The sequence below is a fragment of the Oryctolagus cuniculus genome, chromosome 17 (assembly GCF_964237555.1).
Source record: "Oryctolagus cuniculus chromosome 17, mOryCun1.1, whole genome shotgun sequence".
Classification (NCBI taxonomy): domain Eukaryota; kingdom Metazoa; phylum Chordata; class Mammalia; order Lagomorpha; family Leporidae; genus Oryctolagus; species Oryctolagus cuniculus.
The window spans coordinates 21,691,405-21,704,895 of record NC_091448.1 but is presented as its reverse complement, the minus strand read 5'-3'; the positions used below and the strand labels follow the sequence as shown (position 1 = coordinate 21,704,895).

At 45.9% G+C, this 13,491-nt stretch overlaps 1 protein-coding gene and 1 long non-coding RNA gene across 3 annotated transcripts in view; one reads left to right on the top strand and one right to left on the bottom strand.

Moving 5' to 3' along the window:
* LOC127484399 (uncharacterized) overlaps positions 1-13,491 on the top strand; it is a 119,023-nt gene that overhangs the window by 73,774 nt on the left and 31,758 nt on the right. Inside the window, exons 3-4 of one of the 2 annotated variants that reach the window (XR_007911329.2) lie at positions 5,791-6,065; positions 6,370-6,471. This is a non-coding gene — a long non-coding RNA (uncharacterized lncRNA). Of the gene's footprint in view, positions 1-5,790; positions 6,066-6,369; positions 9,364-13,491 lie in introns of those variants that run through there. The other variant, XR_007911328.2, reaches the window with a different exon arrangement.
* On the bottom strand, positions 132-9,662 carry KRT20 (keratin 20). Its single transcript, XM_008271473.4, has 8 exons — positions 9,184-9,662; positions 7,012-7,094; positions 5,321-5,477; positions 4,819-4,980; positions 4,498-4,623; positions 3,339-3,559; positions 1,840-1,856; positions 132-966 (listed from the first exon to the last, which is right to left on the bottom strand). The coding sequence occupies exons 1-8, from the start codon at positions 9,592-9,594 to the stop codon at positions 869-871; spliced, it is 1,275 nt and encodes a 424-aa protein (XP_008269695.2). The 5' UTR covers positions 9,595-9,662; the 3' UTR covers positions 132-868.

The following is a 13,491-nucleotide window of genomic DNA, read 5'->3' as shown; positions in this document are numbered from 1 at the left end:
GATGGCTGCACAACCTTGAGAACACACTGAAGACCACTGAATTGTACGCGTTACCTCTCAATAAAGCTGTCACAAAAAATGGCGGGAAACGTTTCATGATGTGTGCTTACTCTGTAAAGAAAGAGAGCACCTGATGATTTACACAGTTTATTGTCAAAAGGAGATGCATTCTGCCTCGAGAAGCGTTTCAGTAGTTTTGATTTTAATCTACTCCCATTTCAAGCATGGCAGATTTCATTCTTATTCTGCTCGGTATTTGTGATTGGAATTTGACTCAGATTATTCACAGAACCAACTTGAGTTTTAAAAGGCAGTAGAGGCAGTGGGAAAAAGCAGCCGTGGCTCAAAGGTTGCAGAATTGTGGAACTGTACGGATGTTAAAACTTCAGTGGGACTGACCAGAAACAGCTCCATGAAGACTCCAGGGGCTCCCAAGGGGAGGTTTTACAATTTAGAAACAGGAAAAGAGAAGAGAGAAGCTGATTTGCCATTGGTATAGATTCCTCTGCTTTGTCAGATTCAGCATAATTGAAAGCTACTGTAATTTTCAGCACTGTTACCTACACATTGATTTTTGTGGTCTGTAGCTTGTAACTAATACATTTCACAATGCAGATGACAGTAACAACACTTTAAATATTCCAGTGCTCATTAAATCTCATGTTCGTAGGCGATTTCCATCCCCTCTGAGTGAAACATTTATATTCAATTACAGAGATTGACTAATAGGACCCCCCCCCCCCCCACCGCCGTTTCTGATTACTCCAAGGTGTTAATAGTGCTTCTGGGTGGCCGTTTTATTGTAGGGAGCAACAATTATAGCTGCACTTCCCTGGAAGCCTCAGCAGCGTCTCCTGCCGGTAGCTGTTCAGATGGATTCTTCCACCTCTTTGATTTCAGATGACACAACCTTGCCGTCCACTACTTCTTCCACAACTGTCTTGATCTTCCTGGTTTTCTTTTTATCTGAATACACATTACACATTAAATGTTAGCTTTGGGACATGACTCTGCTGACTTACAATATGCTAATTTAAACGATTATTTTTGTCCTCATTTCCTTCTTTTAGGAGAAAATGTTGAACTCATTTTCTTTCTTCAACAATTTTAAGTTCTTCTTTTTTTTTTTTTTTTTTTTTTTTTACAGGCAGAGTGGACAGTGAGAGAGAGACAGAGAGAAAGGTCTTCCTTTTCCGTTGGTTCACCCTCCAATGGCCGCTGCAACCGGCGCGCTGAGGCCGGCGCACTGCGCTGATCTGAAGCCAGGAGCCAGGTGCTTCTCCTGGTCTCCCATGGGGTGCAGGGCTCAAGCACTTGGGCCATCCTCCACTGTACTCCCTGGCCACAGCAGAGAGCTGGCCTGGAAGAGGAGCAACCAGGACAGAATCGGCGCCCCGACCAGGACTAGAACCTGGTGTGCCGGCGCTGCAGGCAGAGGATTAGCCTATTACAGCGCCTGCCTGAAGTTCGTTTTATAAACAAGTGCAGCCAGTGGTCCCCTCTTCTCTAATTTGCAAATTTCCTTCATTTCCCGTGCCTACATAGAAATATGGTATCTTGAATTAAGCAAAATTCCCACGTTTGATTTTTTTTTCTCTTTTCAGAGTCTCAGGAAGCTTTAGGACAGCATTAGCACAGGTCAAGAGCACTGCCCTGTTATGGGCAGCCTGTCAGAACTCCCCCATGAAACTGTAATGCTGTGCGCGAGACTTTCAGAATCCCTGGGGTCTCATCTGCTCACTTGAGAACTGGCCACCCTACTTTCCTCCAGTGACAGTTAACAGAAGGCTACTGAAATTCCAATGTTACAGAAAATGTGCAAAAATTTGGAAATCTTACCTCTCTCTTCCAGGTTGCTTTAAAAAAAAAAAAAGAAACAAAAAAAAGCGTTATTGTCTGTTACAGTTTGAATGGGATTTGGTTTCCCCAAACTAATGCCTAATGTCAAACCCCAAAGTCTTAAGTTTATGGTTAATGGGTTAATGGTTGGTGGGTTGTGGTGGGGGAGGGGCCTTCAGGAACTGATTGGATTGGATCAAGTTGCTACAGAGGAGCCCTGTGATGGCATTATCAGGAGAGCCCACCTGGGGATAGTCTCCATGTGTGTGCCCTCCATCTCTGCTTCCTGCTCTCCATGTGATACTCTCTGCCACCCTCCAGCCTCCCCAGATGCCTACACCTAAGGGGCCACCTGGTCTTGGGCTGTGAACCTCCAAAGGAAGCAGAAGCAAACCTTCTTTCTTCTTAGGAAGCGTCTCTCATGTAGTTTAGTTAGAACAACAAGAAGCTAAGGAATACATTGCCATTTTGTGTTTCAAAGCAAAGTGAGTGATGTGGGTTTTCATGTTCTTTCCCTTTGGTAATGCTTGTTATTTACAACTTGAATGTCTTACTCTTTTAAAAAATATTTTTGTGTATTTAACAGGCGGAGAGAGTGAGAGAGTGAGAGGGTGAGAGGGTGAGAGGGTGAGAGGGTGAGAGGGAGAGAGAGAGAGAGAGAGAGAGAGAGAGATCTTCCATTCACTGGTTTAACTCCAAATGCCCACAACAGCTGGGACTGGCCAGGCTGAAGCCAGGAGCTCAGAACTCCATCCAGGTCTCCCATGTGTATGGCAGTGACTGAGTACTTGAGTCATCATCTGATGCCTCGCAGGGTACACATTAGCAGGGAGCTGGAATTGGAAGCAGAGCTGGGACTCAAATCCAGCCCTCCAGCATGGGGTGCAGGTGTCCTACGTGGCATCGTAACTGCCGTGCCAAATGCCTGCCCTCCACTCTAATTGCAACTGACTTATTTGAGTGTCTTGCTTTTTAACTTGAAAAATGAATAGCTTCAGAATTGACCCGGTTGACAAATGCTAGAAGTTTTTGTAATTAAAATAGCAAATTCATAATGGAAGTTTAAATTTTGTGTTCTCCTGTTGTTGTTCTTGGGTGTGATCTTTGCGAGACAGCTTCTTCAGCAATACTCACGATTCTCCAGCTGGTTCCTGTGGACCTCTGTGGTCTCTTATTTAATTTGTGAGCTCGGAATAAGAATTTTTCAAAAAAGTAACTTTGCTTTAAATTATACTTTAATCACAAAAACTGGCCTTAACACAATTGGTATCATTTGGATAGCCATCTTCTAACTTAGCCCTACCACATAACCTCAGGTACAAAGGCCATATTTGGTGTTTTGGGTGTGTGTGTACTTTTTGGTGTACTTTTGTTGTTGTGAGTGGTATGTGTATAATTGCTTTTGTGTTAGGGATTGCATTGGGTCATGGGTAGCAAGGACAGTAAAATAGGACAGTATCTAGACATTGATACACACAGCCCATGTTAATGATCCTTACTTTACATCTTCTCCTTCCAGAAGCAGGCGGTAAGTAGCAATTTCCTGCTCAAGACGAGTCTTTATGTCGAGAAGGGCGTTGTATTCATTGTTCTGGCGTTCTGTGTCACTGCGAACCTGCATCAGCTGGGCCTCCAGAGAGCTTAGCAGGCCCTGAATAGTGGCCAGCTGGTTACCGTAACGAGCTTTGGTCTCCTCTAGGGTGTGCTCCAGAGATTCTTTCTGTGAGCACAAGAAAAAGAGGGCTTTGTTATTTAGGGACTTGGTGTAAGAAGTGGCTCAATTTAAACTCTTTTTGAGGAGTACTTCTGCAGCTGGAGCCTGGGGGACTCACGTGTGTTTATAGCTCTGCTTCCCACTTTCTCGCTAGGCAACCACAGCCTGCCAGCTGGGATCACCAGCTCTTGGTTTTTTTCTTTGTTTCTGGCTTGGCACCCACTGTTCTCAGTGTGGTGCACTGTGTTACCATCCTCAGTGTTTGCTTTCCCACCCTATCAGCAGGCCAGGTTCCCTCCCCCTCCCTCAGGCTTGGCCCTGGGATTGGCGGTTTGGATTAGATTTCTTCAGCGCATCAACACCAGGCTTGGTCACATGACTTCTTTGGCTAAGCAAATGCTGGTGAAACTGAGAAATGCCTTTTGTGAGAAGTTTGCAGGGCTCTCCCATGTCTTGGCCATTTCTCTTTCTTTCTGCCACAGCATTGGCCTGCCCCAGAGCGGGGCTGCTCCTTTAGCTTTGCCCCTGGGGAGTGAAAGTCATGGATTGGAGCTGTAGCCGACCTGTGATGGGTGCAGTGTTGTTGCTGTTACGATTCTGAGGGCTGCTGGTTACCACAGCATAATTTACCGTGGGCAGACTGATTTGCTTAGCCTGTAATATCTCTACTCCTAACTTCTAGCTTAAAGGTTCATCTCAAATGGAAAGCTCTCCACACTGTGGGCTTTTCCAGATCTACTCTTTCCTCTGCTTCTGTGCGGTATGGTGCCCTTTCCTAGGTTGCTTTCTGTCTTTTGATTAGAGTCAGTGGTTCAGCCTGTTTTCCCACGGGCTCCGCAAGTAGATGGCTCCTTTTGTCTAGGTCTTTGCATCTCCAGAATCCCTAACACAGACACTTAGTCAACTCACTGGGGTTTGGGAAGCGGAAGGTGGGTATGCTTTACCATACTGAGCTGCGATCGGAGGTCTATCTCCAGGCTCTGGTAGGTGCGTTTCAGCTCCGTCACTTGGGCCTCGGTTCCTTTTAACTCCTGAGTGTCCACTGTGACTTGTTGCTGCAGAGCTTCAGTCTAAAACCCAGGAAGGAAAAAACAGAATGAGTGAGTAAGGAGAGAAGGAAAGAGAGAAAGGAAGGCAGGACAGAGGGAGAGAGGGAAAGAAGCAATGAAAGAAAGAAAAAAAGAAAGAGAGAAGGAAGGAGAAGGGAAGGACGAGTTGTGTCTCTGTGGAGGACAGCCTGCTCACACTTCAGGACGATGCTGTACCTGTCTCTCAAACTGTTCTTTGGCCTCTTGAAGGTTCTTCTGGGCCATGATTTCGTATTTCTGTCTCATTTCACTCATGATGTCGCCAAGGTTCAGGCCTGGAGTTGCATCCACCTCCACATTGACGGTGTTGCCCAGGTGCCGGCGTAGGGCATCGGTTTCCTAGGAGAGTGAAAATCCTGGTGGGTTTTATGTGAAGCATATTCTCGGCAGGCTGGGCAGAAGAGGCATAAGAAGTCTCATTATTTTGTTCACTGGGAATGAGTGGGAAAGAAAGGAAGTAATAACTTAGGAAAGGCTGGTTGTGTCCACATACTGCTCCAGGTCATGTAATGGGCAGCAACCTTGTGACAAGAAATAAGAACCGACACCACTGTTGTGTCATCCACTGTTGTGTCATCGTCACCAGCGCTACCAGCAGCTCTTCTTCTTCTGTGTCTCCTCCTCCTCATTAGTAAAGCCTTCCCATCATTCCCAATGCCACACCTGAGTATTTTCTCACCTCCTGATGTTCTTTCTTGAGGAGAGCCAAGTCGTTATTCAGTTCTTCAACTTGAACCTCCAGATTTGTTCTTTTTACGGTTAGGTCATCAAAAACCTTACCCAGGCCTTGAAGGTCTGCCTCCACCGCTAGGCGTATCGCCCTCTCAGACTCAAACCTGAAAATTAATGCATATGCAAAGATAACTGAGTCTGTGAAATCTGAAATAAGCAGATATATTTTACATGGTCTATGTGGAGATCAACTCCAGGGCTTCATAAAGTCTCCCTCATGAAATGCGTATGAGAACCTAGGAACCAGACAATTTCCTCCTTCACATAATCTCTGATTTGGAGTGATTTATAAGAAGTTGACCTGATGTAATTTTTATAAATTTCTCAATTCTAGAATATATTTTAAAAGAAATTTTAAAGATTTGTTTTAATTGCTGTTTTATTAAAGAGTTCTGTTATTTATTTTTTATTTGACAGAATTATAGACAGCAAGAGACAGAGACAGAGAGAAAGGTCTTCCCTCTGTTGGTTCACTCCCCAAATGGCTGCCACAGCTGGTGTTGCACTGATCTGAAGCCAGGAGCCAGGTGCTTCCTCCTGGTCTCCCATGCGGGTACAGGGGCCCAAGCACTTGGGTCATCCTCCACTGCACTCCCAGGCCACAGCAGAGAGCTGGACTGGAAGAGGAGCAACCGGGACCAGAACCTGGCGCCCACATGGGATGCTGTCGCCGTAGGCGGAGGATTAACCAAGTGAGTCACGGTGCCGGCCCCAAGAGTTCTGTTATTGATATGAAATAGTGGTTAGCTTTACTTAATAAGTGAACTTGATCAATGTATTTTGATCACTTTTGTAGATAGATGCATCTAAAGTAAATTATCCCAAATGGTCTCCTCTGCAAACTTATATATGCTCATTTTTTAAAAACAGCAAAATATAAAAAATGGTGATGCAGTGGAGGCCCAGATGCTGACTTGGTAAAGGTGGATGCATGAGCTTTCACCGATTCAGCGCTCACGTATACTTCCTCGTTTCCCTTTTTTAAATCCCTTGTAGCATATAAAGGGGACTTTGGAGTTACTGCGTGCACAAGTGCAGCATGAGGAAGTCCATCGAGGAACAGCTGTGAGCACACACGACGTGGGGACCACACAGAAGGTGAGCACAGTCTGAAGTATGTTAGCCACAGACAGGTCCTGCCGCTTTGATTGGTCAGCTCATGTTGTAGAACACAGACAAACAAGAAAATGTCAGCAGTCACCCTTGGAACGTGGGCCATTTATGTGGAGACCCTTGGGGTCTCCCTGGTCTGCCCTGGCGTGTAGCTCTCTGTAGATAACAGATGGACACGTAGGAAGAAGGCAGTAGTAAATTGCCTCGTCATTACTCCAAAGGGCAGAGTTAGGTCCAGTGGGTGAAGAGGTGGACTACTGGTTACTAAGAACAAACGTTCCAGTGGGAGGAAACCAAGGAGAAAATGAGCAATTCCTGGAAGTGGTCAGTCACCCTCTGGGTGGCTCCATATTAGGACTGTGGGCAAAGTCTGACCCTGAGTACTTCCCACACCATCAAAGCGGTAAGATTCTGGAAGCGTAATAAGGAAATTCAGCAAGGATAATATGGGGAGCCGAGTGTCATGAAGCACCACTGAGAGGGACTCTTTTCTGGAAAGTTCCACCATGGCATTCAGGAACCTACTTGAGTCTGAAGTCCTCAGCAGCCAGCTTAGCATTGTCAATTTGCAGGACACGCTGGGAATTTTGTGACTGAGCATCCTTAATCTGGAAAACACACGAGAAAGAAGGATGTTTCCAACTGGATAGGAGTTAAAAATGATGGGATTTATCCTCAGATACAACTACTGTCACAAGTTTAGTAAAAATGATGTTCAGGTCAAGAATTTCATGTGAAAATATTGACAGGAAGAATGATAACGTGGGTACTTAGTGTACCTGAATCAAAATACTACTGCAGTCCCCAGGGTAGGGTCTGCTTTCCTGTGATCTTACAAAGGGAGATCTTCATTCTTGTTGTGTCATCAGATCTGACCGAGGGCTTTGCCTTTGGTGTGGTTCCTGCGTAGAACGCCCCCGTTAGCCCCCATCACCTGGAGAATCCCTGCTTCCCCTCCTTGTCTCAGCTTAGTCAGTGTGGTGTGGAGGCATCTGCTTGTGCCCTTGTTGCCCTACACAGCCCTTCTTGCCAGTGCTTAATCCTCTGTGTAGTTGCTTCGTCCATGCCTGTTTCCTCCTAAGTCACATTTTGTTCACCACAAGTTCCCTAGCACCAGGTTAGTGTTGACTAAGTTTTGGCTCAATGAAGGAATGAATGTTTGTTATATGATGAGGCACTGGGGATATCAGGGCAGGTAAGCCCTGGACTAAAAACTTTACAATTTACTTATTTGAGAAGGAGGGATGCAGGGAGGGATGCAGAGAGAGACAGAGAGACAGACACACACACACACACACACACACACACACACAGAGAGAGAGAGAGAGAGAGAGAGAGAATCCCATACACTGGTTCACTCCCCATATGCCTGTGATGGCTGAGGCTGGGAGCCAAGAACTCCATCCGGGTGACCCATGAAGGTGGAAGGAACCCAATTACTTGAACTATCATCTGGTGCCTGCCAAGGTCTCTGCATTAGGAGGAAGGTGGAGTCAGAAGCCAGGGTCAAAGTCAAGTCCAGGTACTCCAGTATGGGATATGGACATTCTAACCACTGGGCCAAACGCCAGTCCTGCATCTTTAGAAGTGTTTAATGAAGTGACTTCTGTCAGACGCAAGTGAATCAGAAGAGGTTCCAGCTACGGGCCTCTTTCTGTGACTGCGGTCCTGCAAAGGGCCTTCCCATGCTGGGTCTGCCCACTGTGTGGAACCGATAGCTGTGCCTGTGCCTCTGAGGTGACCCGGGGTAGACTCAGAAGCGTGAGTCAGAGATAGGTACGGGAGATTGACTGGTTTGTGGTGAGAGCCTGAGAAGGAAAGCACTGTAAGCCCTGCGACTCTGTGTGCCCCTCGTTCCTGGAATCCCACAATGCCTTCCTGTGGGGTCTGACTCATCACACTGATGGCCACTACAGCCCAAGAGCAGGAGACTCGCTGGGGGCTAACTTTGCTCTAAAGGGTTATGAATCTTAAAATAGAAATGAAAATGAAAGGGGAATTTTCTTGATTAAATAAGAGAATGAAAGTAAAGGAAGTGCTCCGTGTCATATAGGAAATCTTCAGCAGGGAGCAAAGTCTTCTGCTTTTATTTCATGCGCTTGATAAAATGCACAGCTTCCTCTTGGGTGATGTGGGAGCCAGCTGTGATATGATTGCAATAAATTCCAATTGGGGGCCATAGATTATTAATGCAGAAGTACTTTCTGAACTGCTTGGTGATGATGGTCAGATGATTAAACAGAGAATTTTAAAAACCCAAGGACTATTCAGAAGTACACCTTCCCCCTGTCCCTACCCTGAGCACTCTGGTATTTTAATACCTATATTACATCAGTGAAAGAAGAAAAGTCTCTGAGTTGACTGGGGTTTCAAACCTTGATGGGGATGAGGTGAGAAACTGAACAATAATTTATTATCACATATAAATAGCTCTTTTCAGGAAAAAAGTTTACTATCCCTGTAGCTGATACAATAAAGTGTGACAAAGATAGACAATATAAGACTGGAAGAAAAATGCTCCTGTGTTATATGTAATTAGATTAAAACATTTAAAAGCAGTATGGTTTAGAGCGACTCGGGCAGGTAGGTGCCCCAGCACTCAGGGTTGTTCTACAGAGGCAGCGTTCCAGCCGCACCTGCTCTACAGGGTCTGCTTGCTTCCACCTGCCACAGTGCTCTCCAGGCCCCGCACCTCACCTGGTTCTGCAGCTCTTCCATTTGCTTGTAGTATGCACTGAAGTCACGACTGCCGCTGGGTGCATTGGCTTCGTACCACTGCTTGATCAGTGCCTCGAGTTTGGAGTTGGACTGCTCCAGGGACCGTACTTTGTCCAGGTAGCTGGCTAGACGGTCGTTTAGGTTCTGCATGGTCATTTTCTCATTGCCAGCAAACAGATCCCTGCCACCACTGAGATCATTCCCATAGCTCGCCAACTGTCTGGAGGTTGAGATCCGGGTGCCGTGGCCTCCAGCCCCCCCATAAACACTGGGTGCAGCCACAAGGGGCTGCAGGCCCCCCTTCCTGTATATGGAGCTGCTCATGATGAGTGCAGGGCCCTGTGAGGAGGAGCTCAGGCTTCTGTGGAAGCTTCTGCGACTGGAATCCATTGGGGAGACCAGGAGGGCACCGGAGGCTTCAGGAAGGCTGGAGCAGAGTCTGTCTCCCGGCAGGTGCTGAGCTGACCTTTTATGCACTTTACAGCAGACTCCTCCTCTGCTGACTTGTCACCCCAGGACTGACAGTCCACCTTGCCTTGTATGGCGTCCCCCCCCCGCCCCCTTTAAACAGCAGTATGTTTAATTCCACTCCAGAGCTTATCACTAGGAGCATTTCATAGAAGCGTTTCTCAGGGATGATTGCCTTTTTCAAACAGAGCTGACAGAAGGCAGCAGGAAGGTGTGTTCTTGTAGCCCTCGCACCTGCCTTGGCAGGCTCTCCTCCTCCCAGGGCACACATCAAGAATCTTTACAGTCCTCAGGCAGAACTTAGCTATCTGAGCAGGCAGATGAGGGCCCTCACGGTAAGTCACACTGGGGACAGGACAGTAGCTTGTTGTGTGGCGGAGTGTATCAGCCACCAGAACCTCCATTTCACGCCTTTTGGATTTTAGCTTATCCTTGTTTAGAGATTTTATAATACTATTAACATATTCTGTGAAAGCGCCGTATCTTGAACATACCCACAGGAGTGAAACAGACACTTGGAGACTGGTTTAGGGAAGTGAATTAAAGGAACTTTGATGAGTGGTAGACTACATGATTTTGGAGGCTTTGGAGATTTTTTTTTTAAGTTCTAATTTTGGCGACTAGATAATATGTTGGAAATTTTCAGCCAGCATCTGACTTTTGTCCTGTTTCTGAGAAGCATAGAGAGCACAGGCTGTGCACTTGGCCTGGCAGCTGGAGGTGCTGTGTGCCCTGTCTGGACAGACTCTGCTCCATCCATCCTGAACCCAGAGGTGCTTCTAGAATCCCCTGCAGATTTCAGTAGCAGAAGCTTCCGGAGAAACCTGATCTTCCTTGCAGGCCCCCACACTCACAGCACCAGCGGTTCCGTGTAGAGGAAGCGGTGTGGGAGGTGCCTTGGGGCTACACCCAGCTTCCAGGGTTGGGCTGGGGTGGCTGCATGTGTGCCCACCTCCAAACACAGGGCTTCAGTCTCACCTGTGGGGAGCTGGCTGCAGGTGCTCACTCAACACTTGTTGCAGCTTATTCATTTGCTCCCCTTTATGCAAATCCCTGGCTGAAAATCCACCCCTCCCTTGAAGCATTTAAATGGCTTCCTAAGTCAAGTTAATTAGAAAGGATTGGAAAAGTCACAGAAAATATCTCGTTAATTCTTATATCCATAACTTCAGTTGAATTGAGGGCTGTGTATGATTAAAGTAAGCAAACAAGCAAATGAGTACAAAAAATGAAAAATAAATTTGGAATTTACTTGTCTTATTTGAGTTATTCTAATGTTGTTCTGAAAGCAGTCACAATAAATAATTGGCTCTGAAAAGAAATCAGTGGCATTTTCATTTTTGAGTTTGAATTTCTTTGACAGCCACTTTTCTTCCAAAATAAGGTGAAACCATTTTTTTCTTCTTACTAATGGTATACTTTCAAATAATACATTTTGTGGAATTTTATCTCAATTATGTCACAAAAGTAAAAATTGAGAGATGAGGTTAAACCTACTTCCAACACCAGCGATGGAATGTGTAAGAAGATTTCGCTATTTATTAGTTATGAATTGCTTTGTTCATGATGTCACAGTTAAAGTCTGTATCAAGAACATTTTTGAACTCATGGATGAACCACATTCTTTGTCTGTGTACCTAAAAATGAATGTGCTTTTTGATATCGATTAATGAGGTAGGAAGAGGTTCTTGGGTTAAAGTCATTGGGAAATTATGTGGTTTAAATGACACAAGTTTGTGGTGAGTTGATCCCAGGTAAGAGTGACATATGCTGACACATATGGTTGAGGTGTGCAGAAGCATTATTTAAATCAACAGTTAGTTATGCATTTGGCCATGTAGGTTAAGTGCCTGTATCCCATTTTGGAGTCCCTGGGTTCAAGTCGTGGCTCCTCTCCTATTCCTGCTTCCTGCTAATGTGTATCCTGAGAGGCAGCAGGTGATGGCTGAAACATTTGGGTCTCTGCCGCTGCTGTGGGAGACTTGGGTTGAGTTCCAGGCTCCTGATCTTAGTCTGACCCAGCTGTGGCTATTGGGGGTCTTTGGGGAAAGGAACCAGGGAGCCCTTACTCTGTTTCTTGTCACTTTGTCTCTCAAATAAATATTTTAAAAAGAATCTATTCTGTAAGACTCTGCATAGTTGTTATAAAAATCAATATTTAACTTTACAACTTGAAAAGTATACAAATACCTTTTTTTTTAACCATGGTAATTTTTATTTCTTTAGCACAATTATTCCTTAGGGATGGACCCACTTATATTTATGCCTGATGGTTTGTGATAATTCCGTTGTTAATTTTTTGGAAATAACTTTTGTTATCCTATGAATTTTTGTCTGTCATTTTGGTTTGTGAAGTTTTAAGTTCAAGCTAAGATACAGTAAGGCTACTATTACAAGGGACAGTCGTCCTATTTTTTTCTTTGTTGGAGTAGAAAGATCCCTAGTAGAAAGACTTCTGCCTGCTGGTGTGGGGGCGGGAGAATTGGCTCACTCCTCTCTGTCCCTGAGTCTTAGGCTTTGATCGATGAGTCTCATGATGTGACCCCGAGGAATCAGGCCAGAGGGCACGCATTTGGCGCAGCAGTTCAGATGCCGCTCAGGAATCCGCACAGCACGTTGCGAGTGCCTGGGTTCCAGTCCTTGCTCTGCTTTCAGTTGCAGATAATGCACACCCTGGGAGGCAGCAGATGATGGCTCAAGTATGTGGGTCTGCCGCCCATGTGGGAGACCTGGATTCCGTCTGGGTTCCTGGCTTTAGCCCGGCCCAGGCCTGGTTGTTATGGGAATCTGGAGAGTTACCCAGCAGATGAGAGATCTCTCTCTGTCTGACTCTCCCTGTGTCTCTCTGCCTTTGAAATAAATACATAAATAAAAATAAAAAAAGAAACCAAGGTAGTGTTGACAGCAATTAATTTTTCTGCATTGTAGCTGAGGACTAAGCAAAGATCTTATGAACCCTTGTTCAAACTCCGCGTCCTGCATGTAGAGCCCCTGGTGTTTTGGGTGTTGGATGACTGTACCTGTAGTATTTGTCAGCTCCCAACTTCCTTGTAGATGACAGGAGGTGCATTTTGACCTCTGGGGCTCTGCTGAGAGCGTTAATGATTAAAGAGCACCACTAGAGCTATCATGAGCGCTGGCGTTTTCAGAGGGATTTCGGCTTTTTTCTCCCATGGTGAACAAGTGATTCCAGCCTGGATACTAGAGACATAGAACTGCAGGGGTTCTGTGGAGGGGTTGCCTTCCTCAGAAAGCAGAAGCAGGGTGGGTGTTACTTGTTGGAGAAGGGGGTGGGAATGAGTACAAGGGGTTGATTAGGTAAACCTGCATGATTGTATTCTACACAGTTAATCTGGCATTCTCAGGTTTTGATCTGTCCTTATTTGGCAATTCTGCCCAGGTGCACTGTGATGGCTGGGTGGCTCTGTTATATCACGGTGCTGTGGAATTATCAGAGGGAGACTATCAATAGGGCCGCCTGAGAAATGCGTCGTTAGGCGATTTTGGCATTGTGTGAACATCAAGACTAGATGGTGTAGCTTACACCTAGACTGGTGTGTGTGTGTGTGTGTGTGTGTGTGTGTGTGTTTGAGAGAGAAAGAGAGAGCAAGGGAGAGAGAGAGCGAGAGCGAGAGAGAGAGGTAGCCTATTGCTCCTAGGTTATGTTGAACAATCAAGTGCAGAGGAAATGATGCTGTCGGAGGTGCAGCACACACGAGATGTGTGAGGCTGCCTGGGTAGCATGGCTTTCTGTTTCACAGTGGGTGTCTTTTCAGTACGCAGCACTACAGTCCGCACTGACGCTGTAAAGTTCCGTGT